The sequence below is a fragment of the Nannospalax galili genome, unplaced genomic scaffold (genome assembly GCF_000622305.1).
Source record: "Nannospalax galili isolate Female #2095 unplaced genomic scaffold, S.galili_v1.0 scaffold870, whole genome shotgun sequence".
Lineage (NCBI taxonomy): Eukaryota > Metazoa > Chordata > Mammalia > Rodentia > Spalacidae > Nannospalax > Nannospalax galili.
The window spans coordinates 2,017,701-2,044,151 of record NW_008329130.1 but is presented as its reverse complement, the minus strand read 5'-3'; the positions used below and the strand labels follow the sequence as shown (position 1 = coordinate 2,044,151).

The following is a 26,451-nucleotide window of genomic DNA, read 5'->3' as shown; positions in this document are numbered from 1 at the left end:
CACTCGGGAGGCAGAGGCAGGCAGATCTCTGTGAGTTCAAGGCCAGCCTGGTCTACATAGTGAGTTCCAGGTCAGCTGGGGCTACAGGGAAACCCTGAAAAAAAAAAAAAAAAAAAGCCGGGCATGGTGGCACACACCTTTAGTCCCAGCACTGGGAGGCAGAGGCAGGCGATCTCTGTGAGTTCAAGGCCAGCGTGGTCTACATAGTGAGTGTCAGGCCAGCTGGAGCTACAGGGAGACCCTGTCTCAAAAAAGACAAAAAAATAAAATAATAAATGAAATATTTTTAAAACGTAAAAATTAAATATGTGTATATAATAAACACTGTTTCAACTCTGCAAAGGGAAAATGAGCAAAGGTTAGAGAAATGCACAAGAACTTCGTTTTCATATAAAAGGGAACAGGGAGGGGAATCTAATTCATAGATTTGTTTAGAAATTAGACAAATAGACTTCAAAGCTAACTGTGACCTATGTCTGTTACTCCCTTCAAAGCTTTCCGTGTTTGCTCTGAGTAGAACAGTCCAGAGAATTTCACTGGACTTTGACATAAGTAACCAGAGCAAAATTATCCAGGAAGAGAAATTAAATTAACATCCAGGAAGTTTCCTTGTAGCTGTTGGGGAAATGTAATGTGCTATACACAGGAGCCCCTGACTGCCCTTTGGAAGATTATTTATTATAGTAAAACATCCCACCTATGAGCTTTCTTGAGAAGCTGGATGTAATTTTTTTAAATGTATTTTTATTTTATGTATGTGAGTGTTTTGTCTGCGTGTATATAAGTGTACCACATGTGTGCAATGCTTACAGAGACCAGAAGAGGGTATCAGATGCCCTAGAACTGGAGTTAAGGATGATTGTCAGCTACCATGTGGGTGCTGGGAATTGAATCCAGGTCTTCTGTAAGAGCAGCCAGTGCTCTTTAACTGCTGAGCCAGCTCTCCAGCCCCAGGTGTAAATTTTTTTGAAACTTTTAGTTGTAGAAGAAAATTTAGTCCCCACTGGTTTTTCTTTACTTCTTTTTTTTCTTTCTTTTTTTTTTTTAATGTGTATGAGTGTATTGCCTTGCATGTGTGTAAGTGTACCTGTGTCATGCAATGCCCTTGGAGATCAGAAGAAGGTGTCGGATCCTCCTGAACTGGAGTTACAGACAGTTGTTAGCTGCCATGTGGGTGCTGGGATTCGAACTCAGGTCCTCTGCAAGAGCAGCCAGTGTTCTTCACGGCTGAGCCATCTCGCTACACCCCCACACACTGGCTTTTCTGTCCGTACACATGCCTGAATTCTAGAGGGAGAACAGGCTTATTAAGGAGAGGGCTTGTTGAAACAGCTCTACAGTATTACTGGGGATCTGCCTCCCAGTACTGTCTGCTCGGTTCTTTGACCTCCTTCCCACAGTTCCCCTGTCTCTCCTGCCATTGAGTGGGTCTTGAATTTCATTCATTGGATCAGCTTGGAGACACACCCATCTCTAAACCAGTCATTGCTCCAAGGGAATTTATGCTGAGTGTCTTGGGCCAAATCACATGCCTTTCTCTGAACAATGTGGTGGAGTGGATGGTATCGTGTTAATGGGCTTCAGTGAGTCAGAGCTTAAACTAGAAATGGCCTTGATCCCATTCATACTGTATGACTTAGAAACAAGGACTGGTTAAGACAGAGGGAGAGGGAGATGGATGCTGGAGGCTGCCAGCAGGGCCACCTCACTGTTTTACTGCCTCCTGAAAGAATGTCCATTTTATTGATCTGGAACAGGGTTTCCCAACTTTGACAGGATAATGAATTATTTTGAGGTTCTAGGCTATCCTGTGCATTGTAGGATGTTCAGCAGTAACCCTGGCTTACTAATAACACTCACCCCCCACTTTAGTAGTCAAAAATGTCTTCACACATTGCCAGATGTCACTGGGAGTAGGGGCAGAATTGCCTGGGCTAGGAACTATGGTTCTAGAATAGTGATCTGCACATTTTAACCATAACCCTAAGATTAAAATGATGTATGCTTGTGTACATGTATGTCTACCTGCAAGTGTGTAGAGGTCGACATCAGGGGTCTTCCTCTACCACTCTCCACTTTTTTTTTTCTTAAGTCTTTTTGAGACAGGGCCTCCCTGTAGCCCCAGCTGTCCTGGAACTCACTATGTAGACCAGGCTGGCCTTGAACTCACAGAGATCCGCCTGCCTCTACCTCCTGAGTGCTGGGATTAAAGGCGTGCACCACCACGCCTGGCACTCGGCTATAGGGTTTCCAAGCCAGGTGTGTTAGGCTTTTTTGTCACTGTGACAAAATGCCCAGCAGAAAGAAGAACTTAGAGGAAAACGGGAGTTATTTGGGCTCATGTTTTCTGAGTTTTCATTCCGTCGTGGTGGATAGGATGTGGCAGAGCAGAACAATTCCAGGTAGCCAGGAAGCAGAGACAGAATGGGAGAACACTGTTAATGGGTTCTCCTTTGCCCTCTGTAGTCCATAAACCCTAGTCTCTGTGATGGCATTCCCTACTCCAGGGCAGGCCTTCACTCCTTAGTTAGTACTCTCTGGAAGAGCCTTCATCTTCTACACCCAGATTCTAATGTTCACCAAGGCCACCAGCACAGCACACTGCCATATGGAGCCATGGCAAGGCAGACATTGTGGAGGACCACCTGTCGCCTCTCTGTCCCCATGCCCAGGGAATCCTAAATGGAGCCACAGATCTGTCTAGCAGTAGTAGTAAAGGGCAGTTTTGAGGAGGTTAGAGATTGATGTTTTCTGTGGGGATACATTTGAAAACCTTTAAGTTACTGGGAGGAATCTGCCCAGGAGGTCATTAAGGGGAAAAGATGGATTCAGAAGTGCACAGCTGAAGGGTAATAGTGGACGGGAGGGTAATAGTGGACGGGAGGCTGTTCCAGAACCATGTCTATGCCGTTTGTGAACTGAGCTTGTAAGGTGATGGGTTTGTGTTGGCTAGTGTCGTTGCCCAACTTTATGTTGGGCTGACTGAATGTGTTTACCAAGGTTAGGAGCCAGGTGCTGCTTGGATCAGACAATTGAGAAATGTCCAGCACATTCTTCTGCAAAGAATATAATTGGTTGTAATCTTGGACCTGACTTTTTATAAAACTTAAATATTTATGATTCGTTTTGTGTGTGTTGTGCTGGGAATTGAACCCAAGACCTTTACAAGCAAGCAAAACATGTGTTCCCCCATAGGGCTACATCCCCCACCTTTGAGTAGTTTTAGAAAAGTTTGAAGGGTAGGTCTAGATAGATCAGTATTTCACCCATACTGCCTTCTCAGACTGGTGAGAGTCTTGTACACAGTGGATCGTGAAGAAAGAAAGAAAAGTTAAGCTGAAAGATACTTGAAAAATTCTGCTAGAGGCCGGATATATAGTTCAGTGGTAGAGTCCTTGTCTAACATGTGTGAGGCCCAGGTTCAATCCCTAGCACCACCAAAAAGGGAAAAATTCTGCTAGGAAATTTATAAAAGAATTTGTTTTCTTCCAATTATGAGTATTTAGTGACTGTATTTCATACAGCTTAGTGACTTAATCTCCTTTGCACAGTTCACACCCAAGGCTCATTTCTCTGGTTAGACAAGAAGGGGTTTGCCCAGCAACTTAATTTTGATAATAGTACTTTGGTGTTGAGTTGCACAGTTTCCCCTGTTATTGGTGGTTAGCTGCAGCACTGTCATGGCATCCTCCTACCTATGGGTGAGGTGCCCAAGCCCTCGAGTGCCCAGCCACGCAGTGGGAAGTGGCCTGGGAGCCAGCCCTTGTCCCTGCCAACCCCTTCTGTTACAGCTGCAGTGTGCAGCTCAGAAGATGTGGTAGGCAGTGGGTGAAGCCTGCTAACCCCCAAAGAGGCCCCTCACGGTCTGGGGGGACAGCGTTACTTCCAGTCACCCTCAGATCAGTGGCACAGACTCAGTTGACAGCTGGCCAAAGTAACGAGTATGGTTGACTTAAAGTCAAAGCAAAGGTGTTCATCCCCTGTGTGATTTGACTTTGTGATGAAAGGATTTACCCAGAAGCTGGTTTTGTGCTGTTGACCAAAGTAGATGATAGTCACTTCCTTTTCTTACTTGAGTAGATTTTCCAGCATATGATTGTTATTATTACAGAAGATAAGTGGTTTGTGCAGTGTAAAAGATACAGGTTTAAAAGGTATTTACCTCTTAAACATTCTCCACTGTGTCCTGTCTTTATGCATTTCAGTACTTAGAGCAAAATTGTACAGACCATATAAATGAGGCTCTCCTTTTTTTTCTTAATTTTTTTTTTAATTTTTTAATTTTTTTTTTGTCTTTTTGAGACAGGGTCTCCCTGTAGCTCCAGCTGTCCTGGAACTCACTATGTAGAGCAGGCTGGCCTTGAACTCACAGAGATCTGCCTGCCTCTGCCTCCCCAGCACTGGGATTAAAGGCATGCGCCACCACACCCTGCTTTTTTTTTTTTTTAACGTATTTGAGTTGGGGCTGGAGAGATGGCTCAGTGGTTAAGAGCACTGACTGCTCTTGCAGAGGACCCATGTTCAATTCCCAACACCCACATGGCGGCTATGAACCATCCTTAACTCCAGTCCCAGAGGAATCCAAAGCCGTCTTCTGACCTCTGCAGCATTGCACGACATGGGTGCACTAACGTGCAAACAGGCAATACACTCATACACATAAAATAAAAATAATAAAATATTTTTTAAAAAAAAATTTGAAGTCTCCAGAGTGCTGGGATTAAAGATGTGTTGCTCTTTGAGACAGGGTCTTGCTATGTAGTCCAGGCCAGTCTCTGTCTCATAATCCTCTCTCGGCCTCTGGCATCCTGGGATTACCTACGTGAGCCAGCATACCCAACAGAAACATTCAACTAATGGCAGCAGTACAATGCTGAGTTATGGGGTCTTACTCACTCTGTAACTACAGGCCCCTGATTTTCTAAAAAATGTATTTATTGTAGTGGGAGTGGAAGTGCCATGGCATGTGTATAGAGGCCAGAGGACAACTTCTGGGGAGTTGGGTCTCTCTTGTTACCTCTGTCACTGCTCTGTATATGTGAGCTTCTATCCGATCCTCCTTTGTCCACCTCCCATCTTTCTGGAGGAGTGCTAGGGCTGGAGTTACAGATACAAGGCACTCCTACCAGCTTTTAAAACTTTAATAGGAACTCCAGGGCTTAAACTTGGGTTGTATGACAAGCACTTTGATCCACTTCTGAGCCGTCTTGCTGGCTCTGGGCCTGATTTTAAGTCCTGTCAAGATCTTGCTTTAGTCCCTTCTTGTGGGTATATATTAAGTGCTAGATTTCTCTTTAGATCTCTAACACATTCACCGTTATAGAGAGGCTAAAAAATATTCTACATAGACCAGTTCTCCAAGGAACTATCAGTCTATGGTGAGAGGGCAGGGGATAGAAGGTAGAGTACTTTCCCCAGCCCCAAATATTTAGATACATTTTAAAAGATGGCTGGTGAGATACTCAGTGGATAAAGGCACCTGCTGCCAAAGTGATGACCTGGGTTCAATCCCCTGTCCTCACATGGTAGGAGCCGCTAACCATTCTGGAAAGTTGTCCTCTGACCTCCACATGCCTCCTTCCCTCCCCCAAATGTATGTAATTAAACACATATTTTTAAAACAAAACATTTTCTGTGAAATCTCAACTGAATAGTCCTTGGCTGAGCTGTTATTTATGAACTTTGGTCGTAATGCTGTGGATGCAAACATGAATAAGGCCCCAGGTCCTGACCTGGGGAACTCACCCTGCTGTAGGGCCATGTTCCCAGGAAAGCCTGTATTCGTCCTTGATTGTATGGTTAGTGACTTTAGATGACACATGGTATCATTCATGGGAACTAGCCCATGAAACATGGTTTTGCAGGTAGTGTCATGTAAGAGAAGATGGAAATGGGTAGTTTAGGATAAATAAGGGAGTTGTCTTGAAGAAAGGTATTTAAGCTGGGCGTGGTGGTGCACACCTGTGATCCCACTACTCCAGAGGCTGCGGCCGGAGAATTGCAAGCTCGGGCTTTTTTATTGTCTCAATAAAAAAGGTCTAGGGGTATAGCCAGTGGTAGAGCATTGCCTGGCTTGTGCCTGGCTTCAGTTCTTGTTTCAAAAAGGAAAATGCTCAAGAAGTAATTCATGAAGTCTCTTGATATCAGCACACTCTGAAGGGCAGAGCTGGGGTGGTTGACGTAGAGGAACCATCCCAGACACGGCAACACAGCGTGCACTGAGCAGTACATGAAGGCAACACGAGACAGGTCCGCATTGCTAAACATAGAGTCTCAAAATAGTTCCATTATCTGAATGTTTGGCTTGATATAAGGCTGATTTCTAGACTGCTCACAGCAGCTGGGTGGCGAGACTGAAAGTGGGATGAATGTCCATCAGGAGGCGGATGGTTAACAGATTATAGAGTAATACAGAGGGATCGCAGCAGACCAGCATAAGTGATGTGGGCATCCATGTGACAGATATAGTTAACAGTGGTTCTCTGTAGCTCTGGAATTTCAACTAATTTTTTTTTTTTTTTTTTACCTTCCAGCATAACTTTGATTCAGTGAACACTTTTTTAAAGACAGAAAGGTTAGGTAACACATGCTGCCATTCTGATCCTCTATGGCTTTTTTCTGCAGGTGCGGGGGCACAGTTGGTGCTATTTTCACTTGCCCACTAGAAGTCATTAAGACCAGATTGCAGTCCTCAAGACTAGCACTTCGGACGGTATATTATCCTCAGGTTCATCTGGGGACCATTAGTGGAGCTGGAATGGTGAGACCAACATCTGTGACACCTGGACTCTTACAGGTTCTGAAGTAAGTTCAGTCCCATTCATCCAGCCCTCTCCGTCCCTGTCACCTGCCTTCTCCTCTATCACAGTTGTAGTCCAAAAAGAAGAATTAGATTTCTTATTTTGTGAGGAGGGGGGCAGTGTGTCACAGCATGTGTGTTGAGGTCGGAGGACAACTTGTGAGAGTTGATTCTCTCCTTCAGCCATGTGGGTTCCAGGCATCAAACTCGGTCGGCTTGCTTGGTAACGCGTGCCTTTATTGGCTGAGCCATCTTTTCAGCCCAGATGTTTTTAAGAAATTGCTGTTAATGAGTATAGAGATTTAGTTGGGAAACGAAAATGTCAAAAAAAGACAGTGAATACAACCACCACACGTAGTCCTTTGGGCAGAGGTCAGCCATGCTTGAGATTAGTAGAATGAAAGCTCGATTTCTTTCTCAGGTGTGTTTTGTTTGTGGAACCTACCTGTGCATGATCCAGGCATCCATGTAGATTAAATGTATCTGAGGGTGCATCTAGCTTACTGAGCAGAGCTGGACTGTGCCACTGACTGGGAACCAGGAGGTTAGAAACTGGCACAGGAAGGCTTGAGGCCAATAATTGTGGACGTGGCAGGGGTGAATCACAGTGAAGATAAAGGTGAGCCAGGATCAATCCTAAGTGGCTGAGAAAACACTTCCTCCTAGTGACACTTTTCATCTAAGGAGCGTGCAGTACCTTAGTCACAGTGAGATAAACAGGTAATCTGACCACTAACGTTCAAAATGAATTTCTTTGGGGGGCTGGAGAGATGGCTCAGCAAAGAGTACTGGCTGCTCTTGCAGAGGACTTGGGTTCAATTCCCAGCACCCACATGATGGCTAACAACCATCTATAACTCCAGTTCCAGGGGTCTGACACCCTCTTCTGACCTCCATGGGCATTGCACGACCTGGGTGTACTTACATACATGCAGGCAATACATTCATACACATAAAATAAAAATAATTAAATTTTAAAAATGTACTTCTTCATACATGTTTGCCACGTAGCTTGTGACTAGTTTACATTTACTGTACATGAGAAACCATTACCCAAAAGTTGTGGCTATCCATAGGGCTAAGCTTGATTCTTCTCTCTTTTTTTTTTTTTTTTTTTTTTTTTTTTTTTGGTCTTTTTGAGACAGGGTCTCCCTGTAGCCCCAGCTGTCCTGGAACTTGCTATGTAGACCAGCCTGGCCTCGAACTCACAAAGATCCGCCTGCCTCTGCCTCTGCCTTCCGAGTGCAGGGGTTAAAGGTGTGCGCCACCACACCCGGCTTCTTCTCTATTTTAAGTTTTATGAAATGTGTGTTCTCTGTCTTCAGTATCTTTTGTCTCTCCTATCTCCAGTTGCCCCGTGTAGGGCAGTTATTAATTACAGTGTAACTGAAGGAAAAAGGCATTCTGACTTTGAAAATGTCCTACATTCCTAATCACTTCCACACCACAAGCATCCATTGGTTGGTACAGCTGTGGCTGTAGTCATAAGCTGTGATTCCCTATGAACACTCTTAGCTACTTATACCATATCGACATCAAAACATAAGTCATGGAATTTAGTAAATTTTGATTATAATGACACTGCCCATGTTAAGAAAGCTTGGTGACGTAGCATTTTTCATTCCAAGGGCTCATGCACTGCAGCTTTCCTTCCTCAGCCATTGTACACGTTTTTAGGATTCTCCCGTGGCTTCAGCTGTTATTAACGGCCTTCAGGTATTTTTAAAAAAAAAAAACGATTTTTCACAACAGCCTTAAAGAATTAGCATTGATGAGGACATGCAGGTGAGCAGTGAGGCGCAAACCCAAAGTCATGCTCCGCACAGCCCCTTTATTTCCAAGAACAGTCTGGAGCAGCGAAGGGCAGGGCTGAGCTGCCGAGTCCTCCGGGTGTCATGCGGAGATAGCCACGCTGGCACAGGTGCCAGGAGCATAGCCTGCTCCTCGCTGGCTGCCTCTTCTGTTCCCTTAGCTGTGTCTGCTGCCCTGCCAGCCCCTCGGAGCCTGGCTTATTCTTATAGAGCTCTCGTGTAGTCACCTATGAGTGACAGTATTTCTCTCACTTGCCCCTGCTGCCTTGTGTAGACAGCTTGAATGTTCTCCATCCTTCCTAACAAAATGGCTGCAAAACAAAGCTCCTGAACTCCTGTCTCTGGAGGCTTCCTGCTTCCTTAAAGCAGGTTCATCCTCGCAGCTGTAGTTCTAGGACCTTTGGTGCCCAGTCAACTTGGGCACCAAAATAGATACAGAACCTGGACCCTGTTCACTGCTCCCTCCGGTGCCGTCCCAATGAAAGCTGCCTCGTTAGCTTTCTGGCTGCTCTGGCCTGAGCTGTGGCGGTCCAACTTCCTGAACCTGTGACAGAGCAAGAGCGGGAGCCTCCTGCCATCCCTGGGGCCTGCACTCTGGTCCTCCTGTGACTTCCCTGTTCCCCCTCCAGCCTCCTTCCTGTGAAAGCACAGGAACATTTTCTACCAGCAGTTCCTTGTGCTGTGCTTTACCTCTGTGGTTTGGTCACCTTTGCAGGAAGACCTGGCAGTGACCCTGCTATTTAAACTGAGCTTGCCCCCCACACCCATCCTGCTTTGCTCCTCTATCCCCAGCATCTGCCTCCGTCCTCCAGCAGCACTGTTTTCTTAACATCTTATTGTCTCTGTTGGGGATGGGGATGTTTATTTTGATAACTGAAATGCCCTCGGGCTCCTTAGAATGTTGCCTGTGGCTAGAAAAGTATCCTGAACCAACCCTGTACCAACCAAGTGCTTGAATGAATTTGCACAAGTGAGTGAAGGCCATGCAGGGTCCTTAACAGCCTCCCACCCTGTAGACAAATATGTGCTGCTGTCATTACAGTAAGCACTTTTCTGTGCTTTAAACATAAGATTTGCATGGGGCTGGAGAGATGGCTCAGTGGTTAAGAGCACTGGCTGCTCTTGCAGAGGACCTGGGTTCAAATCCCAGTACCCATATGGCAGCTATCAACCATCCATGTAACTCCTGTTCCAGGGGATCCAACACCCTTTTCTGACCTCTACAGGCATTGCACGACATGGGTGCACTCACATACATGCAGGCAATATACTTCATACAGAAAATAAAAATAATCAAATATTTTTTAAGCCGGGTGTGGTGGCCCACGCCTTTAGTCTTTTATTTTTTAAACAAGATTTGCAGCGGAATTTCTTGGTTTGGTGTTTTCCTAATTCCCACCAGAAGAAAGCATGTCCTGGGGTCCAGGTGCACTGTTACTGCAGATCTGAAAGCAGTGAACAGGGAACTGCCATGGTTGTGTGTTCACGGAGGATGGCTGCCTTCTGCTCAGCCCCCACCCTGAGCCAAGCCCAGTGGTGATGGTCTGCAGAGAGAGCGCTAGGGGAACGTGAGCAAAGACAAGGCCCAGGCCTTTGCTCTATCCTGCAAGACCGACCCATCTTGGGAGTTCTTCCATGTCTTTAAAAGACACTGAGTTTATCAAAAACCCAAATATATAACAGTCATCTGTTTAAAGCTCAGCCATTTGTTACTTGTCTTGCCCTTCAGCAATTACTATACAAAGCCATATCAGCCACTTGCTTTACAGGAAGTTTTCAAGATGCAAATCACTTGTGGTGTTTAGTTTAACTTATTAGAGGAAAAAACGTGATCCATTGGAGAATGGATAGTTTGGGGGTTTTTGTGTTTTTTTTGTTGTTGTTGTTTTTTTTTGTCTTTTGAGACAGGGTCTCCCTATAGCCCAAGCTGTCCTGGAACTCACTATGTAGACCAGGCTGGCCTCAAACTCACAGAGATCCACCTGCCTCTGCCTCCCGAGTGCTGGGATTAAAGGTGTGCGTCACCACGCCCAACATGGATAGTTTATTTTAAAAAGAAAAAATAACTCCAGTTCCAGAAGAATCTGAAGCCCTCTTCTGACGACCACGGGATTGCATTGCACGACATGGGTGCACTCACATATATGCAAGCAGTACACTCGTACACATAAAATAAAAATAATAAAATATTTTTTTAAAAAAAAGAAAAAAAGGACTGGCAAGATGGCTCTTGCCCACCACTGTGCCCATCCCCCTGCTTTGGGACCAGCCCTTCCTTTTCTTATCAGCTCTCTTTGGGCCTTGGCCCCATCCTGCTGAGGCTGCCAGAGTGTGCCCAACTGGCCAGGATGGAGACTATTACAGACTTTCAGAACTGGTCAAACATCAGGAATAATGTCTGTGACACGCTTACCCCTAAGTGACACATCTTCAGTGCAACCTCTACTCATAGGATGGATGCATCTCTCAACTCTCACCAGAGAAGTTTCCTTATGCAGCAGATGGTGATTAACACAGAAACGCACAATTGGCTGATGTGCAGAGAACAAGAGACTGCCGAGTGCTTAGCCCTGAATAGCACACCTATTTCAAACCTCTGCCTCCCAAGGCCAGGGATCCTTGTGGAGCGGGGTCGTAAGAGCCAGAGGGGGCTGATGGCCACAAGGAAACAGAGTCTTCCAGACAGCTGGTCAGTTACTCATATGAACTCACAGCAATGGTGACAGCAGGCACAAATCCTATGCAAGCTCAGAATCCCAGCATAGACATGGGGAAGTGGGTAAGAAATCCCAGCCCAACCTAAGGAGCTTATGCCAATTACTGGCTGCTGGAGGGGGAAAGACAGTGTCTTACAGAGATGGGACTCTTGGTGGGCCCTGTGCATGGACCCACACTGAAGGACATTTGGAGACAAATCAGACTCTATAGGCCATATTATATATATAAGAGTACATACATTGTGTGGTAAGCAGTGGGGCGGGGGGGGTATGAATAGGGGAGGGGATCTAAATACTATCAAACTACATTGTATGAAAGTTATAAAACTTGAATTTAAAAAAAAAATAAAGATGATTCTTGCCACCAAGCCTGATAACCTGAGTTCAATCCCCAGAACCCACATGGTGGAAGGAGAAAACCAATTCCTGCAAGTTGCCTTCTGATTTCTATATGTATATTGTCACATACAGAAAGGAAGGAGGGAGGGAGGGAAGTTAACCAATTCTAGTAGTAATCCTAGCTCTGGGGAAGCAGAGCCTGGAGGCTCCCTGGAACTTGTTGGCCAGCTAGTTTTGCCGTTAGCGAGTTCCAGGTTTAGTGAGAGACCCTGTTTCAAAAAATATGGTAGATAGCACATTGTATACGTGGTTGTTCAAGACAGGTGCAAAAATCATTTGCAACCCAGAACTCATCCCAGAACTCATTGTTCAGTATGAGTTTTGATAACATACAAGAAAGAACATGCACCACAGCTCAAAGTGATAATGAGGATGAGGCTTGTCTTGAACATAGGTCTGGGGTCAAAGATGCCTTTCACTGTGAATGGATGTCTGTTTTAAGTTAGCATTGCCATAGCCTACAGACCTGAGTGATGGCTTAGGAATGAATGTGATCTGAACTCATTCCTGTTAAGAGAAGCATGGGTGTCAGCAACTGAGAAAAGCAGATCTGCCCTAAAATAGTTTTAAATTCTTTCAAGAAATTGGTGCTAAAGACCTCAGATGGAGAATTGTGAGGTTGTCATGAGTATGTCCTCAATTCATGCAGACATAGCACTGTGGCAAGGCCGATGGCACAGCTGGATTAGGGGTGGGTTCCTTGAGAAAGGATTATCTTGAAAATCTTGAACTTCAGCAACCTCAATGGACAGTGAAGGAATCACATGTAAAATCCCTTAAAATTTTATTGACTTTTGGGGCTAGAGAGACGGCTCAGCAGTTAAGAGCACTGACTGGGTTCAGTTGGGTTCAGTTCCCAACATCCACATGACAGCTACCAACTCCTTAACTCCAGTTCCAGGGGTTCTGACACCCCCTTCTGCCCTCCATGGGCATTACATGACACTGGTACACTTACATACATGCAGGCAATACACTCGTACAGAAAAAAAGTAAAATAAATAAATAAATAAATAAATAGGGGGCTAGAGAGATGGCTTAGCAGTTAAGAGCACTGACTGCTCTTGCTGAAGACCCGGGTTCGATTCCCAGCACCCACATGGCAGCTACCAACCGTCCTTAACTCCAGTTCCAGGGGAATCCGAAGCCCTCATCTAACTTCCTTGGCATTGCATGACACGGGTGCACTCACATACATACAGGCAGTACACTCGTACACATAAAATAAAAATAATAAATAAAATATTTTTTTAATTAATGACTAATTTTGCCTAATTTTACACATCTCAAAAAAGCATTTACATGTTTTTTTTGTTTTTTTTTTAAAGTAGAGAGCAGTAGAGAAAGACACCAGCATTGACCTTTGGCCTCCACATACATACACAGGAATACATACACACACATATAGTGCACACAATTAAAAAAAAATTTTTTTCAGGTGTCTGGTTTTTTTTTTTAACATTTTATTTATTATTTTTATTTTTATGTGAGTGTATTGCCTGCATGTATGTGAGTGCACCTGTGTCGTGCAGTGCCGCAGAGGTCAGAAGAGGGCTTCAGATTCCCCTGGAACTGGAGTTAAGGATGGTTTGTAGCCACTATGTGGGCTCTGGGAATCGAACCCAGGTACTCTGCAAGAGCAGTCGGTGCTCTTAACTGCTGAGCCATCTCTCCAGCCCCAGGTGTCTGTTTTTTAAAAAAGTTTTTGTTGAAGCTTTAAACTATTGAGGTAACTTATATAAGATTTAGTTTTAATTTTTTTTGTTTGTGAGTGTGTCTCTATGTGGGTATGTGCACATGAGTGCACGTACCACAGAGGCCAGAAGAAAGTGTGGGATCCCCAAAGCTAGAGTTATAGATGATTGTGAGCCACATAATGTGGGGTGCTGGGAACTAAACTCTGATCCTCTACAAGAACATCAAGTGCTCTTAGCTGCTGAGCCATCATCTCTCGAGCCACCTCCACCCCCTGCCCCCTTTTAACATGGGAAGTAGTGCACGTAAAATAGTGAGCTCCATAAAACAGTGAGCTCCTCCATGTCTTTGGAAGATTGCTGGGTTCCAATAAGCTTCTCTTGCATTAGTCTCTGATAGCATATGCCACTAATGCCTCTAAAATGGGGAGCTGCTAAAATGCTCCAAACAAGTCTTGATTTCTTTTTACACATTTTTTTCCATAGAAGAGTTGATGTGCCAGTGGGAGAGCAAGCCTGGATCCTACATGGGTCTTTCAAAATTGATGTGTGCCATTTATAGTAGGAACTGGATTGTTCCAGAAGAGTTTATAAACACCCAGATAGGTTAGAAGTTCAGATTATGTAACAGGTTTGACTTGTTGCCAACTTTTAATATGCGTAACTATGGAGACTGTCTTCAGCTCTTGAGAGGCCTAAGTCACTTGAGGACATGCACTGCCTGCTGTATTATGGATGAGGGCTCCCAGCGTCCTGGAGCCAGATGCTCCCTTAATTGTGTTTGAATGGCTCCTGGAGCTGCACAGTGTTCATTACTGGAGACCACAATAGAAATCTAAGCTTAGAAACTTAGCATCTGGAAATTTTTACCATGTACTGTGTTTTAAGTGGCTCACTTCAAGGTGCTATTAGAAACAAGCTTTTGTTCAGGGAGCTTGGCCTTTTGGAAGTAAACCTCTTTCAGAAAGATAGCAAATATTTTAATTTGAAAACCTTAATTCTTTGGGCTGGAGAGATGGTTCAGGAATTAAGAGCCCTAGCTGCTCTTGCAGAGAACCCAGATTGGAGTCCCAGCACCCACATGATGGCTAACAACTGTCTGTAACTTCAGTTCTAGGGAATCCAATGCCCTCTTCTGACCTCCTTGGGCATTGCATGACATGGGTACACTTAACATACATACAGGCAATACACTCATACACATTAAATAATACAAATATTAAATTTTTTTTAAAAAAAGGAAACCTAAATTCTTATGACTCTAGAAGGAGTCATGTTGTTTATTTTTGGCCATTGTGAATATTCATTCAAACACCATGAATTTCATTTCGAAGTATTATGCTTATAAAATCCCAAGAACTGTGCTTATCTTAACCCTTGGTTTTTATAAACTTTATGGGTTATGACCAGGATCTCAGCATTTTTATGGCCTATAGTAAACTTTTATAAGAAATCATTTTTTATCTTGAGGTAATTTTAAGTAACATAAAAGCCATAGGAGTGGCACAGATAACATGCCTCTGCGTTCTCATGGACTCACCAGGTTTCAGCATTTTGCTGTGTCCTTATGCACAGTCTTCCGAATCATTTGAAAATGGGTATTAGGCATCCTGCCCCTTTACCTTAATTCTCTAATGCTTATTTCCAATCACAGAGGTGCCCTTAACAGCCACAGTATAGTTTTCAAATTCAAGAAATTTCATCTAGGGCTAGAAGGGGAGGTTAAGAACGCTGGCTATTCTTGCAGCAGACCCCAGTTCCTAGCACCCACATTAGGCATCTCACAACTTCCTGTAACTCCTGTACCAGGTGATCCAGTGCCATCTTCTGACCTTCATGGGCACTGCATATACGTGGTACACTTAGATACATGCAGGCAAAATACTCGTACACATAAATAATTTAAATCTTAATTTTTTTTATTTAAAAAAGGAATTTCATCTAGGGGCTGGAGAGATGATGGTTCAGTAAGAACAGTGCTTGCTGCTCTTCCAGAGGACCCAGGTTCAATTCCCAGCACCCATATTGGGTATCTCACAACCACCTGTAACTCCAGCTCCAGGGACTCTGACATCTCTGGTCTCTGTGGGCACCTGTACTCCCATGCACATACACAATCATATACCCATAATTGAAAATAAAGTATTTTTTCAAAAAAAGAAAATTTATCCATGAATCATGTGTGCTGTTGCACACATGTAATCCTGACACTTGGGAGACTGAAGCAGGAAGGTGGCAAGCTAGAGGCCAGCCTGGGCTATACAGTGTGACTGTCACCAAAAGTAATAATAAATCATACTGATATACTTCTTTGTAGGGGACAGAACTGGGAATTGAACCTAGGGCTTTACACATGCTAGGCAGATGCTCCATCATTGACCTACATCCCCATCTGTCCCCCCTTTTTTTTAATATTTTATTTTTTTGTTTTTATTTTATGTGTATGAGTATATTGCCTGTGTGTATGTGAGTGCCCCTGTGTCGTACAATGCCGAGGAGGTCAGAAGAGGGCTTCAGATTCTCCTGGAACTGGTGTTAAGGACAGTTGGTAGCCACCATGTGGGTGCTGGGAATTGAACCCGGGTCCTTTGCAAGAGCAGTCAGTGTTCTTAATGGAACTCGCTATGTAGACCAGGCTGGCCTCAAACACAGAGATCCTCCTGCCTCTGCCTCCCATGCGCCACCATGCCTGGCTTAAATATTTTTTTTAATATTTTATTTATTGTTTTTTTTTATGTGTATTAGTGTATTGCCTAGATGTATATGAGTGCACCCATGCCATACAATGCCATGGAGTTCAGAAGAGAGCTTCGGATTCCCCTGGAACTGGAATTAAGGACTTTCGTAGCCACCATGTGGGTGCTGGGAATCCAACCCGGGTCCTCTGCAAAAGCAATCAATGCTCTTAACTGCTGAGCCATCTCTCCAGCCCCTAAACATTTATTTTTAAGACAAGGTCTTGCTAAATTGCCCAGGCTGCCTTGAACTCACTGGGCAGCCTAGGCAGGCCTTGAACTCCTGGTCTTTCTGCCCCAGCCTCCTGAGGAACTGGGATTACAGGCCCATACACCAGTCCTGGCTGGTGTACTATTTTTGAACTTTTCTACAGTATATTTCCCAGTCTTATCATTTACCTATTATAGCAATTAGCATAGGATAGGAACTGGGTTTTGTTTTAACACTGTCTTCCTATCAGCATCTTTCCTCCTCTCTAGATCTTCTTTTCATTGAGTCTTTCCTGCTTGCCCAGTATTCTTTGAACAGATTTATTAAGATGAAATTCACATACTATATATACATTCCACCCATGCAAAAGTGCTACAGTTCACCAGTGTGGTACCATATACCCATAGACTCTGCAGGAGGAGAGAGCCAGCCTGAACAACATAGGGTGACCCTTGTTTAAAAATCAGGTGGGGGGCGGGGCTGGAGTGATGGCTCAGCATTTAAGAACACTGGTTCTTGCAGAAGGCCCCGGGTTTGAATCCCAGCACCCACGTGGCAGCTAACAACTGTCCATAGCGCCAGTTCATACAAGCCAGGCATAGTGGTGCACACCTTTAATCCCAGCACTGGGGAAGCAGAGGCAGGCAGATCTCTTAAATTCAAGGCCAGCCTGGTCTGCATAGTGAATTCCAGGCCATCTGGGGCTACGAGACCCTGTCTCAAAAAGACCAAAATAATAAACAAACAAACAAACAAATAAATAAATAAAGCAGTACAACTGTTCTGTTCTTAGGATAGTCCTAGAGCTTTGTACAATTCTTACCAGTTTTGTTTTAGAATCTTTTCATTTCTGCTAAAAGGAACCCCTCTACCTATTTGCAGTCACCCCCATCCCTCACTCTCTTCCCTGGGCAACCAGCCACCAGTCTGCTTTCTGTCTCTGCATTTTTATCACTTCTGGATATTTGATGTAAATTAAATTATATGCTCTCTGGCTTTTTGGTTTTGGATTCTTTTACCTAGCTTAATATTTTGGGTTTTTTTTAATTAATTAATTAATTTGAAGCAGGTCTCATTATATAGCCCTGCTGGCCTGGAATTCACTCTGTAGAATGGGCTGACTTTAATCTCAGAGATCCACTTACCTTGCTTTATCACCGCTGGGATTAAAGGTATATACTACTTTACCCAGCTTTAATTGTGAGTGCCTACATATATGTATGTGCTATGCCTGGTGCCTGCAGAGGCTAGAAGAGGGCATCAGATTCCCTGGAACTGAAGTTAGAGATGGTTGTAAGCTACCCAGTACAGGTACTGGGAACCCAGATCCTCTGCAGGAGCAGCAGATGTGCTGACCGTCTCCAGCCCCGTGAGTTCATCATCATTGTAGCACATATCACATCTTCTCTTTGTGGTTGGAGACATATTCCATTGTCTGGTTCAGTCTTACTTTAACCTCATTGCTTTGACTTTCTCTAAATGCCATAGGAAAGGATGGAACGCTACTGCACTTGCTGTGAGAACTGATCCCTAGTTGTCCAGATGTGGCCGAGCTTGAGAGAAGGTGATCCGGGCCACACAAACAAGTGTGTCTTAGGATCACTTTGAAGTGTCTGGTTTGTGTATTTCAGTGTGGAAAAGATTTTTTGAAGTAATTTGATTATGTACATGCGGCAGAGGTCTGGCTTACTACATTTATGGTTTACTCTCCTTTATGGAGACCATATTCACATACCACAGAAGCCATCCTTTTACAGTATGCAATTCAGTGGTGTTTTCACAAATTCAGTTACGTGATCCTCAACTGTCTTAATTTCAGAACATTTTCATCACCCCAAAAAGAAGCAGATATCCACTATTAATTCCATTTTCAAATGAGTTGTTGCTCTTGTATAAGCAGAAATACAAATCATTTTTGTATATTGATCTTATATTCTGCAATCTTGCATGACTTTTTTGAAAAACTTTACTTTATGCGTGTGTGTGTGTGTGTGTGTATTATGCCTGCATGTATGTAAGTGCACCTGTGTTGTACAGTGCCCGTGGTGGCCAGGGAATTGGATCCCCTGGAACTGGAGTTACAGATGGTTGTTAGTCACCTGTGGGGGCTGGGATTTGAGCCCCAATCTTCTGCAAGAGCAGCCAGTGCTCTTAACTGCTGAGCCATCTCTCCAGCCCCTTAATTCCATATAGAATTGGATTATTCTGTCTGTGAATAAAGATAGTTTTACTTTTTCCCTTAAATCCATATACCTACCCTTCTTCCCTCTCTTCCTTCCTTCAAAACAGACTGGCCTTGAACTTCCAGAGATCCTCCTGTGTCTGCCTCCTGAGTGCTAGGCTTATAGATGTGCAACACCACACCCAGTCCTTAGGATCTCCAAATAGTACTGGTAGGAATGTCCAGTGGTGTGCCCTTGGAAACAATGGAAGTGCCTCAGAAGTGGAGACACAGGGCAGTCATGTGCGTCCTTAGGATCTCCAAATAGTACTGGTAGGAATGTCCAGTGGTGTGCCCTATGGAAACAATGGAAGTGCCTCAGAAGTGGAGACACAGGGCAGTCATGTACTCCAGCAGTTCTGTTCCTTACTCTATAACTAAAAAGATTAAAGGCAGGGACTTAACCAGACATTCTCGGGAGACAGAGACAGGCAGATCTCTGTGAGATGGAGGCCAGCCTGGTCTATATAGTACATCCAGGCCAACTGGGGCTACTGGGAGACTGTGTCTCAACACCACCACCCCCCCTAAAATATATAAAAATGGACTTTTTGGGCGTCGTGGCTCATGCCTTTAATCCCAGCACTCGGGAGGCAGAGGCCTGTGAGATCAAGGCCAGCTTGGTCTGCATAGAGACTGCCAGAGGCTACAGGGAGACCCTGTCTCAAAAAAAAAAAATCAGGGACCTGACAGACACCATGTTTGTACTCATGTTCATAGCCAAAAGGTAAGTGGGTATATAGATAAAATGTGGTATATATAGCAATGGAATATTACTCAGCTTTTAAAAAGCAGGGGATTCTGGCATATGTTACAACATGTATGAAAATGTTAGAGAAGTGTGCTAGGCGTGCTGGTACCTGCCTTTAATCCCAGCCCTGAGGAGGCAGAGACACGTGGGTCTCTGTGAGTTAGAGGTCTGCATAGGGAGTTCCAGGCCAGCCGGGGCTACATAGTGAGACTTTATCTCAGAAACAGACAGACACATTTAAAAAAAAAACTGTTATTATTACATAGACAGGAGGTACCCAGAGTAGTCAGGTTCTGTAAAGTAGCATAGTGACTGCCACAGCCTGGGGAGAGGGCCGACTGGGGAGTTCCTGTTTGATGAGGACAATTTCAGCTACTGAACGGGAAGTCCTAGAGGTGGGGAGGGGTGCTCATTGCACAGCAGTGTGGATACCTTTAATGCCACTGAGCTGTACACAGAGAAAATGTTAAAATGGGAGACTTACTATTCATTTACTTACTTTTTGAATGGAGTCTCAGGCTGTAGCCCAGGGTGGCCTAGGACTCAGCAATCCTCCTGCCTCAGGCTCCTGTGTGCTGGGACGACTGACACACACCACTGCTCCTAGCTAGACTTTAGCTTTAAGTATCTTTCATATGACCCTGGAACTTATTAAGTTTTCCTCTTCCTCAGTTCCTCCTCTTTAGGGCTTTAGTACAATATTTAAAATTTATGACAGGTTTGTTATAAAGTAAATCCAAAAGAAATGCTGTCCAAGGAACTCTGAGCCTGTTTCTCAGTGAATCATGTTAGGATTAAAGACCTTGTTCCTTTGCCCAGTGTCCATGTTACTGCAATAGGATTTCAGTGTATAGCAGAGCCCTGAACATCCTACACTTCACATGAGGCAAAGTGATCCTTTGGAGCATCCTTTGTCACTGTGTTAATAAAAATACTATTCTACAGCTTCTGATTTTGAATTGTAGTGGGGAGTCTGGGCTCCCTTTAACATTTCATCCCTTCAAGGAGCTGGTGCGAAGCTTGGCTCCTTCTCACGTAACTCCAGGAGGCCTTGCTCAAAGGACTTGGGTTTTCGTTGTTGTTGTTGTTTTTAATACACTTTATTTTTGTTTTTATGTTTTTGAATGTTTTCCCTCCATGTAAGTGCACCTGTGTCATGCAGTGTCCACAGAGGCCAGAAGAGGGCGTTAGATCCTTTGGAACTGGAGTAAGGGACGGTTGTTGGCCCCCATGTAGGTAGGTGCCAGATCCTCTAGAAAAGCAGCCAGTGCTCCTAATCGCTGAGCCATCTTTCCAACCCCTGAGTTTTTGTTGGTGGTCATTTTTGGTTTTGTTCTTTTCTAATGCTGAGTTTCGTGTAGTCCAGGCTGGCCTCAAGCGCCATGTAGCCAAGGACAACTTTGAACATATGATCTCCCTGCTCCCATCTCCCAGGTGCTGGGATTGCAAGTGTACACCACCTGGTTTATGGAGTGCTGAGGATTGAACCTAGGGCTTTTGCATACTAGGCAAGCACTCTACCAACTAAGCCACATCCCCAGCCCCTCAAGGGATTTTAAAGCTATGTCTTATTTTTCAGATCAATCTTGGAAAAGGAGGGACCAAAGTCACTCTTTAGAGGCTTGGGTCCAAATTTGGTTGGAGTTGCACCATCAAGGTAAGCATTCGATAGCGGAGCTAGCGTATTTCGAACAGTGTGCACTGCTGAATCCTTTCTTGCCAAAAGATGACACTGTTAAATGACTGGTTGTTTTTTCCTGTATTGAAATTGCCTAACCGTGTCTGACATGGAGAAATAGTGATGACCACGGTTTGGTTGGAGTTGCACCATCAAGGTAAGCATTCGATAGCGGAGCTAGCGTACTTCGAACAGTGTGCACTGCTGAATCCTTTCTTGCCTAACCGTGTCTGACATGGAGAAATAGTGATGACCACAAGCTTCTTTTTTAGTGTGTGAGAAAGTTCTGGTTACTTAAGTATGGAAATAAATCTGCTATCAGCACTCATAATCTCGCTGAGAGTTTCTCACCCGGAGTGTGGTATGTGGTCAGCCCTGGGTATCACCTAGAAGCAGGTGTTGGTTAGAAACACCCATTCTTGGGGCAGACCTGCATCAGAATCTACCTTATGACAAGATATCCAGGTGATTCATAGGCACCTGGGAACACTAGTCTGAAGAAACTACAAAGCTTCTAGGCTTTACTCTCTGTAAAATTACAAACTTGGTTTTTCAATTCTCTTCAAAGCCTGCATAAGCTCTTTGAATACACAGAACGGCACTAAGCACCAGCCCCATTAACCTTTTTTTTTTGGTCTTTTTTTTTTAATCCCTCAGTCTTACCACATTATAAGAACTCAATGTCCACATGTAGCTCATAGTTCTGTACTGGGAAGTTCTGTGTTGCAGGAAGTCCTGTTGGACAGTGCCGGTAGAGAAGGTAATTGTGAGGATGGCCGACAGGTGAGAGCATATGTCACGGGCCAGAGTTCTAGCAGTGCAGAATGAAGGTTTTAACTGACCTTCCATTCTGGGTCTGGCAGTGCTTCATTCCAGAAAATAAAATGAGTTCTGAGAGGTTGGGCAGAAGTTGGGGGGTTGTTCGTTGGTTTGATTTGGTTTTTTGCTATTGTTTTTTAATCGTTTTATTTATTCTTTTTATTTTATGTGTATGAGTGTATTGCCTGCATGTGGGTAAATGTGCCGGTCGTGTTATCTGGGTTCTCTACAAGAGCAGCCGGTACTCTTACCACTGAGCCATCTCTCCAGCCCCTGCTTTTGTTTTTCAAACATCAGGGCTGTAAAAAACAACAAACAAAAAAGAGTAGGTTGGTTGTACATTTTAGAATTACTTACAAGACAAGAACAAGGAGACAGAACAATGGAAGAATAGCTGGTTAACATCAGGTTACTTTTTCATAAGTGTTAGAGCAGAGGACCTGCTTCTCAGGAGAACTGAAACTGGTCCTTTTGGGGAGTCTGACTGCTATCTCTCAGTCCTGTTTCTTGGAAGGCCAGATAACAACTTAGCTTGGTAACAGGAACTAGAGAGTTTAGTGCAAATGACTCCCCTTTTTTGTTTGGTCTTTTGGGGCCTAGTACCAGAGCTTAGTCCAAATCAATGGCCTTCTGTGATTCTCTAATAATTTTTTTAAATTTTATTTATTATTTTTACTTTATGTGTATGCAGGTATTGCCTGCATGTAGGTAAGTGCACTGTGTCGTGCAGTGCCTGCGGAGGTCAGAAGAGGCTGTCGGATCCCCTGGGACTGGAGTTACAGACAGTTGTTAGCTGCCATGTGGGTGCTGGGATTTAAACCCGGGTCTTCTGCAGGAACAGCCAGTGTCCTTAACCACTGAGCCGTCTCTTCAGCCCCGGCCTTCTGTGATTCTCTTCAACAGTAGTCAGGATCCTAAGTCGGAAAATAGCTTCTCTGATTGATCTGTTGGTCAGCAGAAAAAAAATTATCTCCCCCGATTTGCAGGCTGATAGAAACGCTGCTCCCGCGTGGTGATCTGAGTCATCTGCAAGCAGTTAAGGCTGATCTACCTAAGGCAGAGCCAATGTTTTAGAAATATATTTCAGAAATAATATTTTAGAAATATTATACTTTTAATCTTTTTGATCTTTTTATGTGTATGAGTGTTAATGCCTACATGTGTGTAAGTGCACCCATGTTGTGCATTGCCAACAGAGGTCAGAAGAGGGTGTTGGATCCCCTGGAACTGGAGCTACAGGTGCTTGTTAGCTGCCAAGTGGGTGCTGGGATTTGAACTCCAGTCTTCAGCAAGAGCAACCAGTGCTCTTAACCACTGAGCCATCTCTCCAGCCCCCAAATATTATACTTTCAAAAGTCACTCAGGAGGGAGAGACAGGCAGATCTCTGTGAGTTCAAGGCCAGCCTAGTCTACATAGCGAGTTCCAGGCCAGCTGGGGCTACAGGAAGACCCTGTCTCAAAAAGACCAAAAAAAAAAAAAAAAAAAGTCACAGTGCATGTCTACCCTTAAAGGGATTAGCATTTATCCAGAATGAAGAGTGTGAAAGGGCTTTGTGCGCTTTGTGCGTGTATTACCCCAAATCTCATTTTCCTTGATTATTTTGGACACTTCTGGAGGAGCTAGAACTTCCGGCATGCCTGTGGCAGGCTTGGGTTTCGGCAGTGAGGTCCGGCTCCCGGTTCTGTGCTGGCTTCTCCATATTCGCACCTGTGTTAGTCGCCTACATTTGCAGTTGTTGCAGAGGGACATACGTACTTTGAAGTGCCATAATGATTTCTTTATAGCATTCTCTCTTTGTTCTAACAGGGCTGTGTACTTTGCATGTTACTCCAAAGCCAAAGAGCAATTTAATGGCATTTTCGTGCCTAATAGCAATACTGTGCACATTTTCTCAGCTGGCTCTGCAGGTATGTTGTCCTGGCAAGTGAGGTGGAAGACTCTGACTTCCCAAAGCATGCATTTTCTTTCTTTTCTTTTCTTTTCTTTTTTTTTTTTTTTTTGCTTGCAAAAATTAGAAATTAACTTCTTGCCTCTTTTGCACTGAAATCATTCTTTAAAAGTTTTACGTTAGACTTTTTAGAACATGACTTTCAGAGAGCAGTTTGTAACTAGATTTCATGTTCTCTGACCACTCAAAACTTTACTCTCCTTCAAAGTGCGCACATGTTACTGCTGCTGGTCGGGGTTGTGCTTCTTTTGGAAAGAAAAGTCATGTTGTTCCTGTCTTCCCCCTTTCCCCATGAGTTCCATAAGTCAGAGCTGCTTTCTTTCTGACTCCCCCAGGTTTTTGAGGCATGTCTGATCTGAACAACTGGATTGTACAGAAAGGGCTTGAGGGGCAGGGGGCCAGTGTTCCGTTTGTTTCTCCATCGCTACGACAGAACACTCTGACCAGTACCAGCTCGGGGACAAAAGGGTTTATTTGTCTTACAGTTTATTTGTCACAGTTCCATCGGGGAGCCCAAGGTAGGAACTCCAGGCAAGAGCTGGAGCACAGGCCATGGAGGAATGCTGCTTACTGGCCTGCTCCCCTGGTTCGTGCTCAACCTGCTTTCTTATACAACATAGGTCCTCGTGCCCAGAGGTGGCACCACCCACAGTGGGCTGGGCCCTGGGCCCTGCGCCCTCCCACATCACTCAACAGTCAAGAAGGTGCCCCATGGACATGGCCACAGGCCAGTCTAATGAAGGCAATTCCCCAATTGAGGCTCCCTCAACCCAGGTGTGTCAATGACACTAATGCTATCCAGCACAGCTAGTGCAGGCCAGAGGCCTGCTGTTTTTTTCTGTGGGTGTGGGTGTGGGTGTGGGGTGGGTATGGGTGAACTAAAGGGTGAACTGAAGGACTTATGCCTCTAGACAAGTGCCTGTTCTCTTCTGAAGATGCCCTTCCACTCACTGCTTCCCGTTTACCTGCTAGAGAACTTATGTTGGCTTTTCAGAATGCCACCTTCTGCTGGCAGTCCAGATGTGTCCACGTCAGGGTCATGCACCTGTTACTCTCAGTAAAATTACAACCCATCTGAATGCTTACAGAGTGTGATTTTCTAGACCTGGAGTAGAAAACAGTATTTTAAAAAGCTGTCTCATCGGGCGTGGTGGCACATGCCTTTAATCCCAGCACTCAGGAGGCAGAGGCAGGCAGATCTCTGTGAGTTCAAGGCCAGCCTGGTCTACATAGTGAGTTCCAGGACAGCTGGGGCTACAGGGAGACCCTGTCTCAAAACAAAGACAAGAAAAAAAAAAAAGCTGTCTCTCACAAGAATGGCATTCCCCTTAATACTGAGCTGTGAGGAGAAGAGCGTACCATTCAAAAACAGGTCGCTCTGCACTTAATAGGCCCCATAGTGTGTTAGCTATAAGCTAGACACTGTTAATCAGCTGTGTAATGCTTGTAAAATTAATCAGAAGACCTCTTCGTAAAGCAAGCAGACCTTGAGGAAACTTAAAACCAGTGTCCTCCATATCCACTGAATCAATCTGTTTATTCACTCAGAGACGCTGGAGGGCATGAGGTATTAGAGGAGAGTGGGGCAGCACCATGTACTCACTGGTGGTCTGGCTCATCTGGAGTGACTAGTGTTAAAATCTAGAAGGCTTACCAAAATAATGATTCCCATATGCAGATCAGTTTCCTTACATTGCCAAGTTTAAATTCAGATAATTGAAGTTTAATTCCTTTATTCAAAGTTAGAGATAGGGTAACTTCTAGATTAAGTCAGCAAAGGTTATTTCTGGAGCTGAAGCTTCTAAGTTGAGTTTTTAAGTTTTTGCCCTAGGAATAATATGAACCACAGCACCACCTAGAGGCTGGAAAGGCTGGGTATGACTGATGTCTGGGTCCAGAGAGCAGCAATGGCTACACTGTAGGAGACTGTAGCTTCTGTCTGCAGCGTAGAAAAGTCACTGCTTCCTGCTGTCTAGCCTTATTAAGTCATTAAATCTTGACTTGAACATTGTATAGTGTAGACACCTTTATTTTTTTATTATTTATTTAATAACCACATAATTAGAAGAAGCATTTCATGACAACAGCATTGACATATTCAATAACAATTTCCAGAGCTAAGATGCATCTGTTTCAAAATTGGCTGTAAATTTTTAGGGTTGAAATTGAATTAATACAAGTGTACAATTTTTTTTTTGTCTTTTTGAGACAGGGTCTCCTTGTAGCCCCAGCTGTCCTAGAACTCGCTAGGTAGACCAGGCTGGCTTTGAACTCACAGAGATCCGCCTGCCTCTGCCTTCCAAGTGCTGGGATTAAAGGCGTGTGCCACCTCGCCCGGCTCAGTGTAGACAGCTTTAATAAACTGACTATGATGACTTTTTTTCCCCAGCTTTCATCACAAATACCTTAATGAATCCTATTTGGATGGTTAAAACAAGGATGCAGCTAGAACGAAAGTAAGTTATTGATAGTTCAACCCTTAATAGGAGATTTTCTGTTGGGGTTGGGGTTCTTGTTGACTGTTTAGGCTTTCTTCTGCCGATACCAGGTATGGAATAGAGGCAGGCCCTTAGCTATCCTCTTCTGGCTCTCTCTTTGTCTAAGCATGTGAAGACATTTTTTTTTTCAATCTATATGGCAAGCATTGGGGGAGAAGAGGACCACAGA

At 44.3% G+C, this 26,451-nt stretch overlaps 1 protein-coding gene across 4 annotated transcripts in view; it reads left to right on the top strand.

Annotated features, from left to right (window-relative positions):
• Slc25a33 (solute carrier family 25 member 33) overlaps positions 1-26,451 on the top strand; it is a 34,648-nt gene that overhangs the window by 3,218 nt on the left and 4,979 nt on the right. For 3 of the 4 annotated variants that reach the window (XM_008831912.2, XM_029562995.1, XM_017797820.2), the window contains exons 2-5: positions 6,625-6,804; positions 20,918-20,995; positions 23,643-23,743; positions 26,174-26,240. In XM_008831912.2, coding sequence (XP_008830134.1) covers positions 6,625-6,804; positions 20,918-20,995; positions 23,643-23,743; positions 26,174-26,240 — 426 coding nt within the window. The remainder of the gene's footprint in view (positions 1-6,624; positions 6,805-20,917; positions 20,996-23,642; positions 23,744-26,173; positions 26,241-26,451) is intronic. The other variant, XM_008831913.3, reaches the window with a different exon arrangement.